The sequence below is a fragment of the Sapajus apella genome, unplaced genomic scaffold (genome assembly GCF_009761245.1).
Source record: "Sapajus apella isolate SASKATOON/1434 unplaced genomic scaffold, GSC_monkey_1.0 scaffold49, whole genome shotgun sequence".
In the NCBI taxonomy this organism is placed as follows: Eukaryota; Metazoa; Chordata; class Mammalia; order Primates; family Cebidae; genus Sapajus; species Sapajus apella.
In genome coordinates this window covers 5,340,129-5,365,814 of record NW_022436989.1, presented here as the reverse complement: position 1 = coordinate 5,365,814, position 25,686 = coordinate 5,340,129, and the positions used below count along the sequence as shown (strand labels likewise).

The window sequence follows — 25,686 nt, the reverse complement described above, 5'->3', positions numbered from 1 at the left end:
GAGCCACCGCGCCCGCCTATACATGTATTTTCTTACATGACTGGTAATGAATCAGGTCTCTTTCATGCCATTGCTGTTAGAGGGCCTCTGGTGCTGGAGTCCTCTGGAGGACTGGGCTGTCAGGGTCGGGGCACAGGGGTGGAGTGAGGCGAGAGGCTTTTCTTTTGTCTTGTGGTCTCAGGGCCTCTCTCTCCTCTCCACATATCCTCTTCATAGGTCTCTCCAGCAGGGTAGCCGGACATCTTACATAGTGTCTTAGGGTTCCCAAAAGCAAGCATTATAAGAGGAAGCAAAAGCTGCCAGTGCTTTTAAAGATGAGGCTTGGGTCTGACATGGTGTAACTTTTATTGCATTCTATTGGTTAATGTAGGTTACAGGCCCAGTCAGTTTCAGATTAGAAGAGAACAAGGGAATGAGGCTGGGTTCCTTGGAGCTATTTTTAGAGATGAACTATCACCGTAATATACCTTAAAATACTTCACTTTAGATAGTTTGTGTGTGTTCTAGGCATAGTCAGTTGCACTAACCAAGAATCTATGAGGTGTGATTAGCTGGCAGTATATGGGAAGAGCTGTGCTACATGGGGCTGCCACTATACGCCCTTCAGCTGTGCAAATTTTGATCAAAACTAGGCCAGACAGGTGGATGTCTCTTGGTGGGGGAGGGATTTCCTGTCCCCAGGGACAATGAGGCTTCCCTAGGTTGGACCTTAGTGTGACGCAGTCCCTCTTGCTGACTCTTCCCACCTCCCCACTGCTCTTCCATCCCCCTGTGTCTCCTGGTGTGGTGGAAAAGTCAGGCATGACGGGAAGGAGAGCACTTCCATTACCAAGTTATTGTTTAGTGGGAGCTGGCGGGAAGAGTTCTGTCATTTAATCCTCCTTGCTGTTGATGCTAGTGAATGTCAACTGCCACAGTGGTCGCCACTTAGAGATCATCAACTCCTACCTCTAAACCATGATCTTAATCTTCTCTCACCTTCTCTGGCACATCCCTTAACAAGCTAGAAACAGAACTCTGCTTTTTTCCATAAAGTACCAGAAATAATGATTTCACCTTTAAAAACTGCCTTCTCGAGCAGGTGTCCTTTTGGTCACCCAGATTTCACTGGTCCTAACTTTCATCAGGTTGTTGTTGCAGAACGTGCCAGTCGAAGCATTCACCAACTGAAATGTGCCCTGAGAGAAGGTGATGTCACTATTGGAGAAGATGCACCAAATCTTTCTTTTAGCACCAGTGCAGGAAATGAGGATGCCAGGACAGCTTGGCTCGAACTGCAGCAGAGCCATGCTGGTGAGTATGAATGTCAGTCCTAGCCTGAATGAGGCATAGTGAATTTTTGAAACTGCGCGGAATAATAACTCCATTCATTCTCCGTTCTGCTGCTATGATGTTATTCCAAAACACAAATCAGATAATTTAATTCTCTTGCTTAATCTTTTTTCCTTTGACTTCCCAATGCCTATAGGCTGAAGTCCAAAATTCTAGTTATAAAATAACAGTGTTTTCCTAAGATAGCTCCCACCTGCCTTTTCAGCTCATCTTGGTATACTTCTCATGCTAACCATCCGTCTCACAACTCATGTTCTAGTTATAATAACCTCCTTGCTGTGCTTTTATGCTTTGACATGTGCAGTGCCTTCTGACTGGAATTGTTCTCATCCTTTTCTGCTTGGTGAACTCCTTCCTGCTCATCCTTGCAGTGTTGTCTCCTCTGTGAAAACAAGCACAGTTAGGTGCTTCCTCTTCTTGTAGCACTGTGCATAGCTCTAGGTCTACATACAAACTTATTGTATATTTATTAGTGTCTCTCTCTGGCTTGCTAGAGTCTTAGCTCTTAGGGGGTAGAAATTCTTTTTTTTTCATGTTGGTCTTTGTATCCCCAGTTGATAGCAGAGTTCTTGATGCGTAATATATATTTCAGCAATTTTTATTAGTTGGAAGGGTGGATGGGTGGTAATAAACCATGGATCTCAAATAAGATTAATAAACCCCCTGCTTTTGCTTTATAGTTAATCAGCTCAAAGATTTGTTGCGCCAACAAGCAGATAAGGAAAGTGAAGTGTCTCCGTCAAGAAGAAGAAAAATGTCCCCTTTGGTAAGTATCAACTTTTCCAACTTGACAAAGGATTCCTTTGTTTGTTTGTTTGTTTGTTTGTTTTTGGATGGAATTTTGCTCTTGTTGCCCAGACTGGAGTGCAATGGCGTGATCTTGGCTCACCGCAACCTCTGCCTCCGGGGTTCAAGCGCTACTCCCATCTCAGCCTCCTGAGTAGCTGGAATTACAGGCATATGCCACCACACCCGGCTAATGTTTTGTATTTTTAGTAGAGACAGGGTTTCTCCATGTTGGTCAGGCTCATCTGAAACTCCCCACCTCAGGTTATCCACCCGCCTTGGCCTCCCAAAGTGCTGGGATTACAGGCGTGAGTCACCGCGCCTGGCCAGCATTCCTTTGTTTTGCTGTACTGTGTCATTTTGTAGTACATGTTGCAGAAAAAATTTAATCAGGGCATGCTAATAGTGAAAAACATTAAAAGTAATTCTCTTCCCTCTGATTATTTTGGCTGAAAAAATAGATTTCCATGGCAGAGCAAATCTTGATATTTTAAATTTATCATTTACTTGGAAAATGGGAGCAAGGGAATAGTTTGAAGAATTTATTTTGCAACTGTTGGCAAAATATGTAATATAAATATATAATATGTAATAAATTAATATAAATTATGTAAGTTTAAGGAGAATATATGTAAAAGGTAAAGTAATGGTTTTAGTGATTTCTGTTTTAGAGGGTCATGTCTATCTTCGATCATTTTTAGAAGTTACTTAATTTTAATTGTAGCTCTCTGTTGTAATATTTTTTTTAATTTTCAAATTTCAAAATAATACATTTTATTTTTAATTATTTCTTTGAGATGGAGTCTCACCCTGTTGCTCAGGCTGGAGTGCTGTGGCATGATCTCAGCTCACTACAACCTCTGCCTCCCAGGTTCAAGCAATTCTCCTGCCTCAGCCTCCCTAGTAGCTGGGATTACAGGCGTGCACTACCACATGAGGCTAATTTTTTGTATTTTTAGTAGAGACAGCGTTTCACCATATCGGCTAGGCTGGTCTCGAACTCCTGACTTAGGTAATCCACCCACCTCAGCCTCCCAAAGTGCTGGGATTACAGGTGTGAGCCATGGCGCCCAGAAACACCTTGCATTTTCAATGTGTTTTATAGTTGAATACAATGCCTATAAGCTCAAAAGTATGGAGACATGTCACCTTCATTTCTTCACTGAAATGTCAGAATTTCACTCCTGTATTAACACTTCATTCCAGGCTGACACATACTTTTTTTTTTTTTTTTTGAGACGGAGTTTCACTCTTGTTACCCAGGCTGGAGTGCAATGGCGCGATCTCGGCTCACCGCAACCTCCGCCTCCTGGGTTCAGGCAATTCTCCTGCCTCAACCTCCTCAGTAGCTGGGATTACAGGCACGCGCCACCATGCCCAGCTAATTTTTTGTATTTTTTATTAGTAGAGACGGGGTTTCACCGTGTTGACCAGGATGGTCTCGATCTCTTGACCTCGTGATCCACCCGCCTCAGCCTCCCAATGACACATTTAAGCTTAATTCCCACTTTAGAGAAATGTACCTCATATGCATATTCAATATTTATAGATATAGATTATGATTTTAATAAAACATTATTTAATGAATTTATTACTATTGACATCTGGTTTCTAAGATGCTCTTAAGCACACAACTGGTGGAATGCTTTTAAGTCTACTAGATGAAGTTGCTTTATCTGTCGAATGCTCAGACATGCTCATTAGCTTTTTAAAATCTGAGCAGTGATACTATGGGGCTTATTGAATCCAGAGAGGCAGGAAGACCTTCATTAATAGAATGAGCTTAGTACATATAAAGTACACTTTAAAATACACAAGTCTATTTATATAGAGCTATGTAAAAGAATGGAACTTAGACTCTAAATGTGTGCAGTCTACACGTAATAATTATAAACCATAATAGTAATAGCTTTTTAAGATTGTACCCTTAGAATGTACTTTTGTAGCCACTATAACATATTAGAAATATGCTGATATATTGAGAGTAAAACTGAGGCACTGTTGAGATGGGAAAAAAATGTATTACTTATCATCTTAAAATGCAGATATCCAAACTAAACCCCTTCAAAGCATACACAAATGATTTCATGTGAACATATTTCATACAATTTTAGCTTGAGCTTTTTGTTTTTCACATTGACTTCCTCCTGTTTACTCATAGTACTGTTGTACTGGCTTGAGCATAGAAAGCCAACACCAAGACAAAAGTATGCCAAACTGCAGGGTCTTTATTGCTGGCGGCCACAGAGGACTCGCGTCTCTCCAACCCGTCACCCCGAAAGGAGGGTGTCAAGACCTTTTATACCCGTAAACCACCTCGGGAGTGAGGGTGAGGGGCAGGGGTGGGGGTGAGTCTTCAGACGTTCTGAGGGCTAGTGGATTCTGTAAATCACCTCCTGGGCGGAGATGAGGGTGAGGGGGTTCTGGACATTCCAGTGGATTCCTGGGCGAAGATAGGGTGAGGGGCTCCGGACATTTCAAAGGCCAGGGGAGTTTTTGACATTCTGGTTGTTACTTAAGTGGTTCACAAAAGTCAAGATTAGCATTTGTTTGCACATTGTCTGGGTAGGGTGGTGATTATAGTCCTTAATTACTTATTCACATTTGGGTTATAGAGAGCAGTTTCAACAGAAAGCTGAGGTATTATTGAGGTATGCAGTTTTATGGGGCTTTTTACCATGTCACCGTAGTAATTTATATTTGCCTACCTCTGAACCTATTTCTATTAATGTAGGGTGATTATAATTGTTTGATTTCTACTCATGACTGACAATTCATTTAATTAGAGTTATTTCCGTTTTTAAATTTCTTAAATATACCAAAAAGTAAAGCTCTGTTCTATTTTATTCTGCCATGATAGCTGGTACCCGATTATCATTTAAGGTTTCTGCTGTGCTGAGAAAGAGAATGGCTGAGAAACAGACATGGTGTCCCATTTCAAGCTTACCTCTGGGTTTGTTTAACTAGTCGACCCTTCTTTTCCCTTTTCCTGATTTCCTCATCCTTAAAAAAAAGTCACGTGATTGGTATATGATTTTACAAACTATGTCACAGTCATTTTACGATAAGGTAAGAAAGATATACGTTAACAGTCAGTTCCAGGAATGCTACAGAGCTAAAGCAGCATTAGTGTTTCTTTTTGAAATCTCTTCGTTGGACCCCTCAGTGCAGTGTATCTCTACTTTAGGGCTCTACTCTTAGATGTTCTATGCTCCAGAACAGCATACACTTGAATTGTGTTCAATACTAGAGTCAAAAATCAAAAACTACAATTTGCTAATGTTTCCTTTTTGAGATGGAATTTTATCTCATTGACACAGGCTTGGCATCAGACACCTCTTAAAGAATCTCTCCTTCAGGGAGCTGCTGCAGTTTTAGCTAGCAAATCCTCTTCCATGGCAGTTTCTTGGAGAGCGTTGTCCCTTGTATCTCGGCGTTACTGAATGGAATGTCACTTTTCCCGTTTGTTAAAATACTCAGTTCATTCCAAGCCAGTTATGCTACTACTACCCCAGCATTTTTCCATTCACTCTCTTGTGTTTTTTATAACCACTTTCACCATGCATCTTTTAAAAAAGGTGATATTCACATCCACGAATCTTGTGTATTTGTGGAATTTATAGGCTAGAGAAGCAAGTATTTGTATTAGTCCATTTTCATGTTGCTATAAATAAATACCTGATGCTGGGTAATTTATTTAAAAAAGAGGTTTAGTCAGCTCATCATTCTGCAGGCTGTATAGGAAGTGTGGTACTGGCATCACATTCTGGGGAGGGTCTCAGGAAACTTTCAGTCATGGTGGAAGATGAAGCGGAGCAGGCATTTCATGTGGTGAAAGCCAGGAGCAAGAAGTGGAGAGAGGTGCCACGTTAGATCTCACCAAAACTCAGAACAGGAACTCATTATCATGAGGATAGCACCAGCAACAAGGTATTCATTCATTCATTCATCATGACCTAAACACCTCCCACCAGGCCCCTCCTCCAATGTTGTGGGGGGCTACATTTCAACATGAGGTTTGTGGGGGCTAAACATCCAAGCTATATCAATATTATAAGCTACATTGTGATTGATTCTATGTTTATATCACATCAGTGCAAAATTGAGTATGGAGAAGGTAACAACCGATTCTTTGCTAAATCCAAACATGCTTAATTTGGATTTTTAAAAATTGTTTGTTTATTTTGCCATAGGGGTCATCAGAACATGAGGAAACCATTATGCCTACTATGTCCAACCTTATTCCTATCATTAATGACCAGTCTCAATATATTCATCATTTAGAGGCGGAAGTTAAGTTCTGCAAGGTAAGCTTCTCATTAAGAATTTAAAACTAAATAAATTAAAGCTTATATTAATTATACATGGTATAAAAATTTGCTACTATTAATCTTCATGTTTGTAGCAATACATTGACCATTGTTATTCTTACATGATTGAGATACTGATGTGTTACAAGAGCTTGTCAGACTTAGGAATGATACTCTTGATTGTACCATTTCTGACTGCTTGATTTCCCAGCAGTTCACTGGTATGTCTAATGATTTCATGATATGCTCTCATATTTCAGAATTTTTTCTTCCTACCCCATTGGCTGTAGCCCAGCAAATGGCAAATGCTTTGGAATGCAAATACCAATCATTCTCCCACATTTGTCAACCTATTGGAGCGGTGGTACAACAATCAGGGATTCCAAACTAGTAGACCAAATCTTCTCCACTGTCAGTATTAAGGCTCTTCCTTTGACTTTGAATAAGAATGGTTCATAGGGAACTGATAGTAATGATCAAGAAACCAAATGCATCACATATAGCTTGTGACACTAGAAGGTTATACGCTCAACTGTGTGCAGTTTACTAATGTCATTAATATCCTTCAAGCACCCTTTCTGCCGGAAGTAAAGCTTGTCTTGCTGAGAGGTCCTTTGTCTCAGTGCTAATTTTTCTTTGTGGCACAGAGCATCTGTTTCCAACAAGTTAATCTTTAATAGAGATAGGGTCTTACTCTGTTTTACAGGCTGGAATGCCGTGGCATGATCATGGCTCACTGTAGCATTGACATCCTGGGCTCAAACAATCCCCCTACCCCAGCCTCCCTAGCAGCTGGGACCACAGGTGCATGCCACTGAGCTCGGCTATTTCTTTATTCTTATTATTTTTTTGTAGAGTTAAGGTCTCATTATGTTTCCCAGGCTGGTCTTGAACTCCTGGCCTCAAACAAACAGTCCTCCTGCCTGGGCCTCCCAAGGTGTTAAGATTACAGACTTTTGCAAATGTGCCCGGCCAGATTTTGTTTTTTTTATTGTCTTATTGCATTAGCTAAGTAAGACTTTTGGAATGATGTTGAATTGTTGTGAGAGGAGCCATCTTTGCCTTGTTCCTGATCTTGGTGGGAAACTTACTTTCTTGCCGTAAAGTATGTTAGCTGTGGGTTATTTGTAGATGTTCTTTATCAAGTTGAGAATGTTTCCCTCTATTCCTAGTTACCGAGAGTACAGATGCTCCTTAACTTACAATGGCATTGCGTCCTGATAAACTCATTGTAAGTTGAAAATACATTTAGTATACTATAGAATATTGGTTGTTTACCTCTGTGATTGCGTGGCTAAATGGGAGCTATAGCTCACTGCCACTGCTGCCTAGCAGCATGAGAGAATATTATACTGCAAATTGCTAGCTTGGGAAAAGATCAAAACTTGAAACTTGAATTACGGTTTCTACTGAATGCATATTGCTTTTGCAGCATAATAAAGTCAAAAAAATCGTTTGTCAAACCATTGGAAGTCAGGGACCATCTGTGTTTATCATAGATGGCTGCTGCATTTTGTCAAATGCTTTTTCTACGTCTACTGTTTAATTATGATTTTTCTTCTACATTGTTGATGTGATGGATTACATTAACTGATGCTCAAATGTCAAACCAATGTTGTATACTTAGAATAAATCTTACTTTATCTTGGTATATAATTCTTTTTTACATTGTTGGATTTGATTTGCCAGTATTTTGTTGAGGATTTTTGCATCTCTGTTCATTAGCGATATTGACCTGTAATTTTCCACTTTTGTAATGTTTTCACTTGGTTTGGGTATTAGGTTAATTCTGGCCTCATAAAATGAGTTAGGAAATACTTCCTCTTGCATTTCATGAAAGATACTGTAGACAATTGGTATAATTTCTTTCTTAAGTATTTGGTACAATTCACCACTGAACTTATCTGGTTCTGGTGCTTTCTGTTTTGAAAGGTTTCTAACATTGATTTACTTTTCTTGATAAATATAGGTTTACTCAAATTATCTGTTCTTCCCTTTGTGAGTTTTCATGGATTGTGTCTTTCAAAGAATCGGTTCGTTTCATCTGGGTGACTAAATTCATGATCATAGAGTTGTTCATAGTATTTCTTTGTTACCCTGTTTTTTAAACATTTCTTCATTATCCTTTTAATGTTCATGAGATCAGTAGTGATGGCCCCATTTTCACTTCTGATCTTACTATACGATGGAATCTCCTTAGTATCTTCTCTCTTTTTTTCTTAGCTAATCTATATAGAGTCATCAATTTTACTCATCTTTTCAAAGACCCAACTTTTGATTTTGTTTTTCTCTATTGATTTTTCTATTTTTAATTTCATTGATTTTCACTCTAATTTTTGTTATATATTTTTTCTGCTTGCTCTAGAATTAATTTGCTATTGGTTTTCCAACTTCTAAGGTAGATTCTTAGATTATTTATTTGAAATTTTTCTTCGTTTCTGATTTTTTTGCACTCCATTTACTGCATCCTTTTAATAAATATATAGCTTTTTATAAGTTATATTTTAATTTTTACTTAGTTGAAAATATTTCTAAATTTCTCTTGATACCTCTTTGATTCATGTGTCATTTAGAAGGGTGTTGTGTAATCATCAAGTATTTGGGGAGTTTCCCAGCTGTCATTCTGTTATTGATTTCTAGTTTAATTCCATTGTTGTCTGACAGCATACTTTCCTGTTCTTTTACATTTCTTAAGGCTTGTACAATGTGGTCTATCTTGGTGAATGTTCTGGGTGAACTTGAAGAAAATGTGTGTACTGCTGTTCTTGAATAAAGCAGTCTATAAATGTCAATTAGATCCACTTGGTTGATGCTGCTGTACATTTCAATTGTGTCCTTTCTGATTTTTATAATTTCTGACAGAAGATATTGACATTTCCCACTGTAATAGTAGCTTCATCTATTTTCCTTTACCTTATACATTTTGATGCCCTTTTGTTAGGCACATATACATTAAGACTTATTACATCTTCTTGATGAATTGACCTCTTTATCGTTATGTCATGTACCTCTTTATCCCTGATCATTTTATTGCTTTGAAATCTGCTTTGTCTAAAATTAATATGGCTACTCTAGGTTTCTGTTGATTAGTGTTAACATGATGTGTCTTTCTTCATTTATTTATTTATTCATTGAGACAGAGTCTCACTCTGTCACCCAGGCTAGAGTGCAATGGTGGTCTCCGCTCACTGCAACCTTTGCCTCCTGGGTTCAGGTGATTCTCCTGCCTCGGCCTCCTGAGTAGCTGGGATTACAGGTGCATGCCACCACACCGGCTAATTTTTGTATTTTTAGTAGAGACAGGGTTTCACTATGATGACCAGGCTGGTCTTGAACTCCTGACCTCGTGATCCACCCGTCTCAGCCTCCCAAAGTGCTGGGATTACAGGCGTGAGCCACCAAGCGTGAGCCACTATTCATTCATTTTTAATCTATCTGTGTCTTTGTATTTATAGTTGGCTTCTTTTTTGTTCTGAGTTTTTTGTTGTTGTTGTTGTTTAGAGATGGGGGTCTCACTATGTTGCTTAGGCTGGTCTTGAACTCCTATGCTCAAGGGATCCTCCCACCACGAAGTAACTGGAATTACAGATGTAAGCCACCTGGCCTGGCTATTGTAGGCTTCTTATAGACAACATATAGCTTGTTGTTGTTCTTTTTTTAACCACTCTGACAGTCTCTGTCTTTTAGTTGGTATATTCAGACCATCACATTTAAAGAGATTATTATTATAATTGGATCAATATCTAACATATTTGTTACTATTATTTTCATTGTCTTTATTTTTGTTTCTTTAAAAAAAATTCCACTCTTGCTGCCTTCCCTTGCTTTTTTTTTTTTTTTTTTGTGAGATAGAGTCTTGCCCTGTTACCTAGGCAGCGACATAATCAAAGCTCACTATAGCCTAGAACTCCTGGGCTCAAGCAGTCTTCCCACCTCCTCCTTCACTGAGTAGCTAGGACTACACTACAGACATACACCACTATGCCTGGCTAATATTTGTGATTTTTTTTTTTTTTTTTTGCAAAGATGAGGGCTCACTATGTTACCCATGCTGGTGTCGAACTCCTGGCCTCAAGTGATCTTCCCACCTTAGCCTTCCAAAATGCTGGGCTTACCAGGTGTGAGCCTCTGCACCTGTCCCTTCTGTGGCTTTGACTGAGCATTTTCTATGATTGCATTGTATTTTTTATTTTTGGAGACAGGGGCTTTCTCAGTCCCGTAGGCTGGAGTACAGTGATGCCATCTTGGCTCACTGCAACCTCTGCTCCCTGGGTTCAATCAGTTCTCGTGCCTCAGCCTCCCTAGTAGCTGGGACTGCAGGCGTGAGCTGCCACAGCCAGCTAATTTTTGTATGATTGCATTTTTCTAACAGTTGATCAATTGTACTTCTTTTTTTTTTTTTTTTTTTAACTGGTTGCCTTAGAGTTTGCAATACACATCTGTAACTAACCTAAGTTTACTTTCAAGTAACCCTATGCCACTTTTTGAATTGTATAAATTCCTTTTAACAGAATTCCCAAGACCTCTCTCATCCTTTATAACATTTCTGTCATTAATTTAGTTATCCATAAACTACAATTACTGTCAACACTATTGCAATCATGATGTTGAACACAAAGTGTCATCTGTCAAATAAATCAATAAGAAAATATTTTATATCCACTTATTCCTTCTCTAATGCTCTTTTTTTTCCTTTATGTAGATGGCAGTTTCTGACGTTACCATCTTTCCTCCTTTCTGAAGAACTTTTTTTTTTTTTTTTTTTTTTTTTTTGAGACAGAGTTTCACTCATGTTACCCAGGCTGGAGTGCAATGGCGCGATCTCGGCTCACCGCAACCTCCGCCTCCTGGATTCAGGCAATTCTCCTGCCTCAGCCTCCTGAGTAGCTGGGATTACAGGCACGCACCACCATGCCCAGCTAACGTTTTTGTATTTTTAGTAGAGACGGGGTTTCACCGTGTTGACCAGGATGGTCTCTATCTCTTGACCTCGTGATCCACCCGCCTCGGCCTCCCAAAGTGCTGGGATTACAGGCTTGAGCCACCGCGCCCGGCCTCTGAAGAACTTTTTAAACATTTTTTGCAAGGCATATCTGCTAGCAATAAATTCCGTCAATTCTTTTTTGTTTAGGAAAATATTTTTCTTTGTCTTTTGAAGGTTAATCTTACTGAATCCAGAATTCTAGGTTGGTGGATTTATTTTTTCTTTTAACGCTTTAAATATTTCATTCATTTTATTCTCTTTCTGCTTGAGTGCCTTCTAAAAAGTAGTAACAGGTAATTCTTATCCCTGCTTCTCTATAGGTAAGGTTTTGGTTTTTTTGTTTGTTTGATTTTTTTGTTTTTTCCAATTTGAGACTGAGTCTTGCTGTATCACACAGGCTGGAGGAGATCTCACTCGCTGCAACCTCCGCCTCCTGGATTCAAGCAATTCTCATACCTTAACCTTCCGAGTAGTTAGGATTACAGGTCCCTGCCACCAAGACCGGCTAATTTTGGTATTTTTAATAGAGACACTGTTTCACTATGTTGGCCAGGGTGGTCTCGAACTTCTGATCTCAAGTGATCCACCCACCTTGGCCTCCCAAAGTGCTGAGATTACAGGCATGAGCCACCACGCCCGGCCTGATTTTTGGGTTTTGTTTGTTTGCCTACTCTGGCTTATTTTCAGATTTTTCTCTTTGTCTTTGATTTTCTGCAGTGTGAATATGATATTCCTCAGTGTATTGGTTTTGGTATTTATCCTGCTCAGCGTTCTGTGAGCTTCCTAAATCTGTAGTTTGGTGCCTGTCATTAACTCAGGAAATTTTTCAGTCATTATTGATGGAAATATTTCTCTGTTCCTTTCTTTCCTTTTTTTTTGTGTTCCTGTTACATACATATTTACATATTTATATTTGTTTGTTACGCCATTTATAATTGTACCAAAGTTCTTGTATAATTTTTCTGTCTTCAGTTTTTTTCTTTATTGCATTTCTTTTTTGGAAATTTTTATTGACAGTTATTAAAGTGTATTAATTCATTCCTTAGCTATGTCCAATCTACTGATGAGCCTATCAAAGGCATTCTTTATGTCTGTTAATATCTTTTTATTTTGAGCATTTTCTTTTCATTTTCTTTATAGAGTTTCCATCTCTCTGCTTACATTACCCTTCTGTTGTTGCATTTAGTCTACTTTTTCTATTAGAGACCTTCGCATAGTAATCATAATTATTGTTTGTATGTATGTATGTATTAATTAATTTATTTATTTTGAGAGAGTCTTGCCCTGTCTCCCAGGCTTGAGTGCAGTGGCACAATCTCGACTCACTGCAACTTCTACCTCCTGGGTTCAAGTGATTCTCCTGCCTTAGCCTCCTGGGTAGCTGGGACTGCAGGCATGCACCACCATGCCTGGCTATTTTTTTTTTTAATTTTTAGTTGAGACAGGGTTTCACCATGTTGATCAGACTAGTCTCAAACTCCTGACCTCAGATGATTCTCCCACCTTGGCCTCCCAAAGTGCTGGGATTACAGGCGTGAGCCACCACACTGGCCTTAATTATAATTATTTTAAATTCCTGTTCTGATAATTCTAACATCTCTGCCTTATCTGAGACTACTTCTGATGCTTCTTTAATCTTTGCAAACTGTGTTTCAGTCTTTTAGCCTGTCTTGTAATTGTTTGGTGAATGCTGGACATAAAGTATTGGATAAAAGGAACTGAGATAAGTAGGCCTTTCACGTGAGGTTTTATGTTTATCTGGGTAGAAGTTAGGCTGTGTTTGCTGTCACTATACATGTCAGAGGCTATAATTTCCTTCAGTGTCCTGGTTTTGTCTCTTCTCTTGTCTGTGGGTTACCCTAGTGAATTTTTCCTAAATATAATCTGAGATATGTAGTTCTTTCTATTGAATTTCTCTGTTAGTGTACAGGAGCCCTAGGTAGTTAGATGTGGGAGTAAAGGGACGTGTTCAATAGTCTTGTGACTAGATCTAAGTCTTTTAGTAAGCCTGCGCCTTGGGCTGTGACATTCACAAGTGCTTTTCAGTCTCCCCTGCCCTTTAAGTTAGACAGGATAGCTAGAGGAAGCCGGAGTCCACGTCCTCCCACATGGAATGCTGGAGGGTGCTGGAGTTGGATATTTACCTTCCTTTAGGTCAGTTAGGTGACAGCAGTACTCCCGTCAGTTAGGCTCTGCTAAAATAGTTTCCCTTGAGTCAGGCCTGTTACAAAGAACACAACGTTCTGAGCATATTTCAAAGTGGCTGCTTTTCTTCTTCCTTTAGGTTACATAAGGGGACTTTTCTCTTTTTACTGTGAAATCCTGGTAGTGTGCTGGAGATAAAACTGGGGTGGCAGGGCAGTCCTCCTATGACTGGGTCTTTCTGGAATGTTTTTTTTTTTATGAGATGGAGTCCAGTTTTGTTGCCCATGCTGGAGTGCAGTGGCACAATCTCAGCTCACTGGAACCTCTGCCTCCTGGGTTCAAGCGATTCTTTTGCCTCAGCCCCCTGAGTAGCTGGGACTACAGGTTCACGCTACCATGTCTGGCTAATTTTTGTATTTTTAGTAGAAACAGGGTTTCACCATATTGACCAGGCTGGTCTTGAACTCCTGACCTTGTGATCCGCCCGCCTCAGCCTCCCAAAGGCTAGGATTACAGGCATGAGGCAACACGCCTGGCCTGGAATTTTTAACTCAAACTTGTTGACCCTGAGCTTCCAGCAAGTCATCAATTACAATTTAGGTTTTCTAACTCATACAGAGGTTTCTGATTTCCTCCAGCAAATTGTGTGTCTCAGTGTCCACTCATCTCTTCAATTTTTGGGCAGCAGTTTTTCCTATGACTTCAGTTCTCTGCTGGATCTAAGAAGAGTTGTTGATTTTCAGTTTGTTCAATATTTTTCCTGTTGGAAAGATGCCAAGCTCATTATATTCCAGATTGAAAATTGAAAGTCTGCAATTTTTTTTAATTATAGCTTTTTATTATAGCTTTGGGTTTTTTAAAAATAATAATTGAGAATTTTTACATGTTGCACAGTTGCTTTTGATTATACTAGTAATGAATATTAGGTTAAGTATTATATGATTGATGTATTGATATTATTGAAATATTTTTTGGGAGAGTGAGGTGCCACTTAATAGCTATTCTTTTTTTTTTTTTTTTTTTTTTTTTGTTTCACTCTTGTTACCCAGGCTGGAGTGCAATGGCGCGATCTCGGCCCACCGCAACCTCCGCCTCCTGGGTTCAGACAATTCTCCTGCCTCAACCTCCCGAGTAGCTGGGATTACAGGCACGTGCCACCATGCCCAGCTGATTTTTTGTATTTTTAGTAGAGACGGGGTTTCACCATGTTGACCAGGATGGTCTCGATCCCTTGACCTCGTGATCCGCCCGCCTCGGCCTCCCACAGTGCTGGGATTACAGGCGTGAGCCACCGCGCCCGGCCCCTTAGTAGCTATTCTAATTGTTGTTGACCTGTGATTTCTTATGTAACATCCTGTAATTCTAATTGTTATTGATTTACAATTCTGTATCTTATGCCCTGTGAAGCCAAGGAAATACCCTTTCAGAATTCTTCATGAAATATTTTACTACAATTCTCTCCTCTCTGGCTACAATTTCATGGATAATCATCACACCTGTCTATGCCTTTCTATCTCAGACCCTCCCTCTTTAAACTTCCATCAGTTTTTAACACATGAATGGTATTTGATCACGGGCAATAATATCTCTTACCTCGTTTTTCAGCAGTCTACCCCATTCTTTAAAATCTCTTGGATAACCCTTTTAATTAAGGCTTTTCTTTGAGCCTCGATTCCTTGGAGAAAAGGAAATTGTCAGAAACGACACACTTCTGTGAGATGCCATCAGCAGGCCCATTGCTATATACCCCAGCCTTCTCTTTGTTATGTGGCTAGTGTTTAGATTGTCTTGTTTGTCTATATATAATTATATTTCTGGAAATGGAGAACATAAGGCTTCCAGACTTTAAACCATGCTGGTTCCTCTAATAATTAACAGATGAAAACACTGTTAAATAATGCTTAAGTAGTTTTGACCAGCAACTTCTACTAGTCTTCTTTGCACATAAACTTTTCTCATTTAATAGTTTTACTAGAAATCTGTCCTTTGTATTTCATTGGCGAATGTATGAACACAAGAACCGATATATTTATTCTTATAGTCAGTATTATAATTGCAGCGTGAATTTACTGTTGAATGTTGATGTTAAGGTGTACTTTCTATTTTGAATAAAGACGTTTAGAATACACCACTAGATATACTCAAAACTTCTTGTGTGAATTTATGTTAGAATTAATAAATCTCTTCTTTTTACTGTTAAAAAATATAAATAAATAAATAAATAATGCTTAATGTATTTGGTTTTGCTTATTATAGGAGGAACTCTTTGTAATGAAAAATAGAATCCAAGTAATTGTACTTGAAAATGAAAGGCTCCAGCAAGAACTGAAATCTCGAAGACAAGAGGAGACAATGAGGGAACAAACACTTCTGGATGCGTCTGTGAGCGCTATTTTAAATCATAAATTTATTTTAGTGTGACTATTCCCTTCTGCCCTCTCTCCCTGCCTTCTTAACTGCTTAGATTTTCTCCTTGAAGTGTGGCCAAAGTATTATGTTGGTATTTCTTTGAGACCTCAAATATCAAACTTCACTGTAGCACAGTGACTTCTCAGATGAAACGATATAGTGATATTTGCTACAGTTTCCTCTCTGAGCATATCATTTCTGCTTTTCCATATGGAAAGAGCTGGTCTGAAAGCAGGAAGTGTGTGATACAAGAAGGACTTTGTTAAGTCTAGAATCTGTTCAGAACCTTTGCTTAGATTTCTGTTGGATTTCTCTAAATTTTCCTTGAGGTCTGAAATCTAGTAAGTCTACTTAGCAGCATGATGTAGCCTTAGGGTCCAAGAATCAAATGTTAGTCTTTCCATTGTCTCTAAGAAGACTGGTGTTTAGCGAGTAATGCTTTACATAGCTTAATCCCATATGTCCTTTATTTCTTTATTGGTAGTTTAAGACGATTAGCCTTTACCAGGAGTTATCAGTGCAAATTCCTGGACTCCATCCCCTGTGAGTCTGATTCACTTGGTCTGGTTGGCTCCTAGGAATCTAAACGTTTATCAGGTTGCCTAAGTGATTCCAATGTCTGGCCCACAGTTTGAAGAACATTAGGTCAGATTCTCTCTGTAATTGTGTGATACAAGGTGATTGTGGTGACATTTAAATAGTGCATCAACTTAATATTTTCTTATGATTTAGCAGAGTACTTTTGTCTTAAACGTTTTTTAACTGTTTTGCTGTAAGTTATAGTCACAGCTTGTTCTGCTTTTTGAGACAAATTTAACTCTCCATGCGGAAGTTTTCATACTTGCCTATTCCACTTCACTTTGCAATTTACTCTGGTGGTTTTGACTTTGTCATCATTAGTAAATCAGCCGTTAAGAAAACATATGAAAGTCTTGATGGTTTATTGTGATATCCTCTAATTTTCGTTTTTGAAGTTTTTAAAAAAATTATTTATCTGAATTGATAGTTCATTTACAATCCTAGAGTTGTATGTGTTAGGATTTGCTATTGAGAAGCATAGGAGTATATGAACTCTGATAAATGAAGTGGGCTAATTAGTATTTCAGTTTAATTTTCTGCAATTGCATTTAAGTGTATGATCAGTTCTTTTCTCCTCACTGTATAACTTTTTCCTGAAGATTTATATAATTATTAGTGGTAAAAATTCCACCTTAGTTGCTTATTATTTTAATGTCAATTTGAAGAAGATATCACCATATAGAAAATACTTAGAAGTAACTTATTTTAAAAATATTCAGTGGCTTTTCTTCCAAATATGCAGTCACTTAGCAAGCAGTGATTCAATTATTCATAGTCTCCAGTATTTATATAATGGCAAAGAACTGGAAGAAGGGGAAGTGAAGTGAGAAAGGAAATTAGACAGCTCAGTGAATCAGAGGACAAGATAAATGAGTAATGCAAAAGGGGAAGGAAATGATGGTAAAAGCACACATGTCTTACAGCACGAGCAGTGAAAATGTGCTAAACAAAACTACAGGCAGAATCATGGGATAAGGTTTTAGAGAGCTTTCGTTGTTTTTATAAACATTCGTCTGAGCTAAATATAATGTAGATATTGAAATGATTCCTGCAGATATGCCAGATGAGCTTGATACCTATTTTAATGTTAGTCTTCTGTTATTTGTTATTACTGAATTGATACCCCCATTTTTTACCTGTGTGAATTGAAACATTTCAAGGCCAGATGTAGTGTCTTACACATGTAATTTCAGCAGTTTGGAAGGATGATCACTTGAGCCCAAGAGTTCCAGACCAGCCTAGGCAACATAGTGAGACTCCATCTCTTAAAAAAAAAAAAAAAATTAGCTGAGCATGCTATTGCATACCTGTGTTCCCAGCTACTTGCGAGACTGAGGTCAGAGGAACCCAGGAGGTCAAGGCTATAGTGAGCCCTTATCACACCATGGCACTCCAGTCCAGGCAACAGAGTGAGACCTTGCCTCAATAAAAACAAGACAAACGAAAAACCAGACATTTTGGCAATACATGCACAGTGCTGTGTCAGAAGTTATAACATGATGAAAGTGTTTAACATGAACAAAAGTGTTTAGAAATATCTTCTTTGAGGGAGGATGGGGTTTTTGTAATGAGTCAATTAAAATGTTGATGCTTAATCTTCCCTTGCTATATTGAAATTTGCTGATTTTAATATTGATATTCAGTGTTTCATAATGCCTTTAAAAAAAGATAATTGAAACATTTATATGGTGTATTAGGGTTCTCTCAAAGGACAGAACTAATAGGATATATATATATCTGGGAGTTTATTAAGTAGTATTAACTCACACGATCACAAGGTCCCACAACAGGCCATCTACAAGCTGATGAGAAAGGAAACCAGTCCGAGTTCCAAAGCTGAAGAACTCGGAGTTCAGTGTTTGAGGACAGGAAGCACCACCTAGCACAGGAGGAAGATGTAGGCTGGGGGGGCTAGGCCAGTCTAGCCTTTTCACGATTTTCTGCCTGCTTTATATTCGCTGGCAGCTGATTAGATGGTGCCCACCCAGTTTAAGGGTGGGTCTGCCTTTTCATATTTGTTCTCATTCCCTCTCATATCATACCCCAGCCCCCCCCACCCCCAATTAAGAAATCACACTAGGTGCAGTGGCTGACACCTGTAATTCCAGCACTTTGGGAGGCCCAGTCGGGTGGATCACGAGGTCAAGAGATGGAGAACATCATGGCCAACATGGTGAAACCCCATCTCTATTAAAAATACAAAAATTCACTGGGTGTGGTGGCACACACCTGTAGTCCCAGCCACTTGGGACAGTAGCTGAGGGAGGAGAATCGCTTGAACCCAGGAGGCGGAGGTTGCAGTGAGCTGAGATCACGCCACTGCACTCCAGCTTGGTGACAGAGTGAGACTCCATCTCAGGAAAAATAAAAAAAAAAAGCAGAAAAGGAGATCAAAGGTTTTGAATGATCTTCAGGGATTTAACACACTTAGATTTTTTTTAAAAAACTTTTGGTTAAATAGCATTCAAATTTTTTAAAGCTATCTGTGAAAGAACAAAATATCCATTAGACTAGCACTTCTTTCCAAAGGATGATAACATTTTGTATCATAAGTAAATGATCTGTGGCCTACGTCCTTCTTCCAATTTCTCCATAGAAAATTAGTACCACCCTCCTTCATTGATCTCAAAAACAACTTTAAATGCAATCATATCTTAGGGGATTTGGCTCTACCTAGAGAATCAAGTGCAAACTCATTTCATGGCATGGTGTGCTCTCAAGTCCCTTACTTGATTCTTTAGCTTCATCTTTTGACATTTATCACCTTATATTTTGACCTCCAATAATGTTGAATTGTCTGAGACCCCCGTGCAGACACCACGTATTCCATACCTCTACGGCATTTATCATGAAGTTCTCTCTCCTTAGAATGCCATTTCCATCTAGCTTACCCTTACTCATCCTTTAAGATATCACACCAGTGTCAGTTTTTTTCCAGAAAACCTTTCTTGGATTTCTGGGTGCCCTTAGTATCCCTCTGTTTTGGCAGAGGCCCCTGTGCACACCTTTGGCCTGGGACTGACATTATTAAATTGAAATTACCTGCCTAGGTGTCTCCCTTATTAGACTGTAAACTCCTTGGAGCTAAGATCGATCATGCTCATTTTTGACCCCAGTCTCTTAGCACAATGTCTGAACACCATAGGTGTTACACAAATATTTGCACTAAACTGAACTTCCAGAGTAATATGAAATAGGACCTCAGAATACTACTTTAGATGAATGTAGTTTACCATAGTCAAGCATGATATGACACTGCAGTATAGTTCAGTGTTAGGGGACCTGTCCTCTCTGTGACTACTACCATGTCCTTTGGCCCTTAGCAAGTGTTCAATAATTATTTGTTGAGTTACATTAATATAGGTATTTTAAGCCTTTTTGTACCCATAAATTCCCCAGAACTTTGGGCTGCTTGCTGCGTTGAATGTCGAGAGGGTGACATTCAATGGTACACCACATGCAACTCAGACGCGTTTGCTTTGTTTGATAAATTTTGAGTCAGTATTTAATAATGTTTCATGTGAAGAACCAGATATCTGGTCATCTGAATGTTCAATCCCACATGGCAGTAATTGACTGAAATTGAGTACTGGCTGCTTCCTTTGGGTGGCACACATTTCTGTGGTTTGTTACAGTGCTTACTCTTCTTCCTTTTTGAAACCCTGACATGCAGGCTGCGTGTCAACTCTATCACCGCACATGCACTGTTTCTTTTTATTGAAGATAAATATTTTTCTGGAAAGGCAGAAGGTCATAATGATATAGGATATTAAAGGAAAAAAAAACTATTCATTTTTTCTCATAACACTTCTGACACCAAATGTTTAGGATTGTTTTCTCCTGTACCTGGCCATTCTCCCTTTCTCTGTGGATACCAAATGGGTGTCCAGTGATTCAATTCAATTCTGACAGTCACTGCACAGTGAGTATCAGACCGACAGGGTAAGGGCTCTGTCCCACGTGACTACCTGCTACTTGAGATACCAATTGCAAATAATAGGTCTCTTGGTTATCCACAATTCTGTCTGACTTGGCTGTAAATTGGGGGTTCCTACAACCCCTTCCTAATGTTTGATAATTTGCTATAATGGCTCACAAAATTCAGGGAAACACTTTACTTGTATTATATCCTTTATATGACACTGTAGTATAGTTTGGTGTTTGGGGACCTGTCCTCTCTTGTGCCTACTACCATATCCTTTGGCCCTTAGCAAGTGTTCAATAATTATTTGTTGAATTAAATTAATATAAATATTCTCCTTCTTGTACATATAAAACCCCCAAGATCTTTGGGCTGCTTACTACATTCAGTGCTGAGAGGGTGGATATAAATGAACAGCCAATTGAAGAGGTACACAGGACAAGGTCCAGGATGGCCCCAAGTAGAGGAGCTCCCGTCTGTGGAGTTTGGGTGCACCACCCTCTTGGCATGTGGATGCGTTTGCCAACCCAGAAATTCTTTCAACCTCATCATATAGGATTTTTATGGAGGTTTTATTACATAGGCATGATTGGTTAAATCATTGGCTGTTGATGATTAAGTCAATATCCAGTCCTTTCCTCCCTTGAGGTGGGGGAGCGGGGCTGTAAGTTCTAGTCTTCTAATTATGGACTCCAGCCACAAGTCATCTTAACATACAAAAAGATACTTTTATCACTGTGGAGATCCTAAGGGTCTTAGAAGACACTCGTGTCAGGAACCGAGGACTAAGACCAAATATTTTAATGAAAGGTGCTCCTATCACACTATCACACATGTCACTCGGGAAATTTCAGGGTTTTAGGAGTTCTGTGCCTGGAACCAGGGACAGAGACCACATAAATATTTGGATCCGGACTGACAGGTTTCAGATCCTAGTGCTGCCACTTACTAGCCACTTGCTACCTCTGTGACCCACTTGCTACCTCTGTGACTTAGTGTCCTCCTGTATAAAATGGAGGCAACAATGTAACCTATCTATCTCACAGAATTGTTGTAATGATTAAATTAGTTAATATATGTGACATACATAAAACAGGGTAGAGAGCATAGAAGGCAGCATTGTGACAAAAATTATTATTAGCCATGCCTGTGTGAAATGTGGAAAAGGAAAGACAAAGTAAGAGAGCGGTGTGTGCTTCGAGAGTACGTCTTCAGAGGAGTAAAGGATAATTCCATTTGTTGAATGCACTGAAATCTAGCCCTCTTTGCTCATGTTTAGATTACTGCCTGTACCTGAAGGAATTTGACTTTGCAACACTTGTAGAATATGACCCTAATAGCCTGAAAATGTAAAATGATTCTTGTAGTGTAGAAGCATATGCTTTCTTTTTCATCAAAGGTGAGAATCGGTATTCTATTTGTAACGTATGCATGTTTATTAAAAATTGAATTCAATTGCATAATGGGCGCATTTTATTTTAGGGAAACATGCAGAATTCTTGCATTACAACAGGTGAAGATTCTGGGGTGGGCGAAACTGCCAGAAGACTGTTTTCTTATGACAACGCAGATACTGGGAAAGCTGCATCTGCTGGTGAGCAGCTAGAACTGGTGAGTGTTTGGGTGCTTTTCTCTCATACGTCTTTTTTTCTTTTCCCCTTTAGTACTTTGTTTTATTCTGGTGAAATGTATATAACAAAATTTACCATTTTAACCATTTTTAAGTGTACAGTTTATCTGCATGAAGTACATTCATAATGTGAATCAGAAACATTACCCATTTTCAGAACTTTTTGATCATCTCAAAAAACCCTCTACCTATTAAACAATATCTCCATTCCCCTCCCCACCAGCCCTGGTAACCTCTATTCAACTTTCTGTGTTTGTAAATTTGTCTATTCCCAATACCTGACATAAGTGGAATTAAACAATACTTGTCTTTTTGTGTCTGGCTTATTTCCCCTAGTATAGTATTTTCAAGGTTCATTATGTTGTAGCATGTGTCAGAATTTCTTTTCAAGACTGAATAATGTTCCATTGTATATATATACCAAACTTTATCCATTCATCTGTTGACCGACATTGGGGTTGTTTCTACCTTTTGACTGTTATGAATAATTCTGCTGTGAACATGGGCATACGAGTATGAGTCCATTTCAATTATTTTAAGTATATACCCAGAAATAGACCTGTTGGATCATATGATAATTGTTCATTCTTTTTTCTTTCTGCTCCTTAGACTTGATCATTTGAATTGTCCTTTCTTAAAGTTCACCTATTCTTTTTTCTACCTGCTCAATTCTGCTCTTGGACACCTTTAATAATTTTTTTAATTTCAGTTATTATACTTTTTAGGTCCAGAATTTCTTTTTGGTTCCTTTTTATAATGTGTTTTCTTGATTTTCTTTTTTTTTTTTTTTTCTGAGACAGTCTTGGTGTGTTACCAGGTGCCAGGCTGGAGTGCAGTGGCACGATCTTGGCTCACTGCAACCTCCACCTCACGGGTTCAAGCAATTCTCTTGCCTCATCCTCCTGAGTAGCTGGGACTACAGGTGTGTGCCACCACACCCAGCTAATTTCTGTATTTTTTAGTGGAGAGGGGGTTTCACCACGTTGGCCAGGATGGTCTCGACATGTTTACCTCGTGATCCGCCCACCTTGGCCTCCCAAAGTGCTGGGATTACAGGCGTGAGCCACTGCGCCCGGCTCTTGATTTTCTTTAGTACTTTGTCCATGTTTTTCTCTTGGCTCTTTGAGTGTATTTAAAACAATCATTTTAAAGTCTTTCCCCAGTAAGTCTGATGTCTGTGGTTTCTCAAGGATAGTTTCTGTCAACTTATCCTGTTCATTTGAGGGAGGATTTTTTTTTGTTTCCTTGTATTCCTTGTTTATTTTGTTGTTGAAAATTGAACATTTCACTTTTATCATAATGTGATAACTCTGGAAATCCTTAACTCCTTCGTTCCTAGGATTTGCTGTCTTGTTTTACTGTTGAAGGTTGTAGCAGTCATTTTGTTTTAAGACTTTTCCAAACTATTTTTGCAAAGACTATTCCATATCATGTGTGATTATTGAGGTGTTCATTCTATTAGCTCATGTTCAGCTACCATTTGACAGAGATTTCCTTGAATTCCAGGAGCTGAAAACAAATACCCTCTACTCCCCCACAAAGCTGGGGGTGGTGTGGGGAGGCAGAGAGAGAGGGAGGGAAGGAGGGAGAGAGGGAGGGAGAGAGAGAGGGAGGGAATGAAGGAGGGAGGGAGGGAGAGAGAGAGGGAGGGAGGGAGGGGGAGAGAGAGAGAGAGAGAGACAGAGAGAGAGAGAGAGAACGCAACCCATCTCTCTCCGTCTTTTCAGATTGGCTCTGTGCTGGGGCATTCTTTTCCCACTTAAGGAGGCTTGCTGTGAGCTAGGGGATTAGCTGTAGGTGGAAGCCTAAGGTCTTCTCAGGATGTTTCTAAGTGTGTACCTTTCCTAGGCATATTGTAACTTTCTATATCCCCCCCATACACACAACTGCTTTTGAATGTCCTAATTTCCCAAAGCTCAAAACAATTCTATTTTAAGACCAAATGATACTTTTTAATCCTTTGATGTATGTAACAGACCTTTATTCTTCTTTCGCTAACCTGAAGTCCTCTTTGCATTAAATTTGACATGTCAGAGTTGATCAACAATGATGAAAGAGTAAGATTAACACTGTAAATGGAATGTTCCAGGGGAAGATAGAATGAATCATAGTTCAGGCTCTCATTATCATCCACAGATGTTACAGTTTTCTAAAGGCTCTCTCTGCCCACAGTCTCCCTCCCCTGTCTTAGTCCCTAATCCAAGCTTCATTCTACTTAGGAAAGAGTACAGTTCTTCAAAAAAGAAAGTTGGGAAGACTAAGTAAATTGAATCTTTTTCCCCCATCTGAATAATTTACAGTAGCTACTTAATACCCATAGGGAAAAGACCAGTGTCTCAAGTCATCCACAATTTGCGTCAAACTAACATTCCAGACTAGTTTCTCACTCTTCTACTGTCACTCTTACAAATCTTATCTGTAGGCATGCAGACCACTCACTGGTTGCTACTTTATAAACTTATAATCCACTTTCATTTCTCTTTGAAGAACTGGCTTTGGTTTATGGAGTCCTCCCTCCCAAAATGTTTCCTTCTTACCCTCTACCTATTGAAATGTTTCCCACCTGCAGGGTGTAGTTGAAAGGCCCTCTCGCATTCTACTTTCCCCGATAGTATGCCTCCTTTATGGAGTCCTCCCTCCCAAAATATTTCCTTCTTACCCTCTACCTATTGAAATGTTTCCCATCTGCAGGGTGTAGTTGAAAGGCCCTCTTTCATTCTACTTTCCCCGATAGTATGCCTCCTCTCTTCCCTTTTCTGCATTAGAATTCCTTTCTTCTTTATGCCTTCCCCTAGTACTGTGTTTATGACTGTTAGAGGTTCATCTTTTTTTTTTTTTTGACGTGGAGTCTCACTCTGTCGCCTAGGCTGGAGTGCAGTGGTGTGATCCAGCTCACTGCAATCTCCACCTTCCTGGTTCAAGCAATTCCCCTGCCTCAGCCTCCTGAGCTGCTGGGATGACAGGTGCACACCACCACGCCCATCTAATTTGTTTATATTTTTAATAGAGATGGGGGTTTCACCATGTTGGCCAGACTGGTCTCAAACTCCTGACCTCAGGCAATCTGCCCACCTTGGCCTCCCAAAGTGCCGGGATTACAGGCATGAGCCACTGCGCCTGGCCCTTTTTTATTTTGAGACGGAGTTTCGCTCTTTTAGCCCAGGCTGGAGTGCAGTGGCGTGATCTTGGTTCACTGCAACCTCTGCCTCCAGGTTCAAGTGATTCTCCTGCCTCAGCCTCCCATGTAGCTGGGATTGCAGGCATGCACCACCACATCTGGCTAATTTTGTATTTTTATTAGAGATGAGGTTTTACCATGTTGGCCAGGCTAGTCTTGAACTCTGACCTCAAGTGATCCATCCAAGTGGATCAAGTGATCCACTTGGCTTTCCACAGTGCTGGGATTACAGGCACAAGTCTTTACCACGTTGGCCAGGCTGGTCTTGAACTTCTGACCTCAAGTGATCCATCCAAGTGGATCAAGTGATCCACTTGGCCTTCCAGCGTGCTGGGATTACAGGCACAAGTCACCTTGCCTGGCCTATAGTTTCACTTTTTGCATTTGGATCTACAACCTACCTGGAATTTA

General features: G+C 39.5%; 1 protein-coding gene across 10 annotated transcripts in view; it reads left to right on the top strand.

Annotated features, from left to right (window-relative positions):
• The window catches only part of SDCCAG8 (SHH signaling and ciliogenesis regulator SDCCAG8), a 249,716-nt gene that overhangs the window by 14,860 nt on the left and 209,170 nt on the right, over nucleotides 1–25,686 (top strand). For 7 of the 10 annotated variants that reach the window (XM_032242401.1, XM_032242400.1, XM_032242403.1 and 4 more), the window contains exons 2-6: nucleotides 1,141–1,293; nucleotides 2,013–2,098; nucleotides 6,312–6,425; nucleotides 15,814–15,939; nucleotides 21,950–22,078. In XM_032242401.1, coding sequence (XP_032098292.1) covers nucleotides 1,141–1,293; nucleotides 2,013–2,098; nucleotides 6,312–6,425; nucleotides 15,814–15,939; nucleotides 21,950–22,078 — 608 coding nt within the window. Of the gene's footprint in view, nucleotides 1–1,127; nucleotides 1,294–2,012; nucleotides 2,099–5,079; nucleotides 6,049–6,311; nucleotides 6,426–15,813; nucleotides 15,940–21,949; nucleotides 22,079–25,686 lie in introns of those variants that run through there. The other 3 variants (XM_032242406.1, XM_032242405.1, XM_032242407.1) reach the window with 2 other exon arrangements.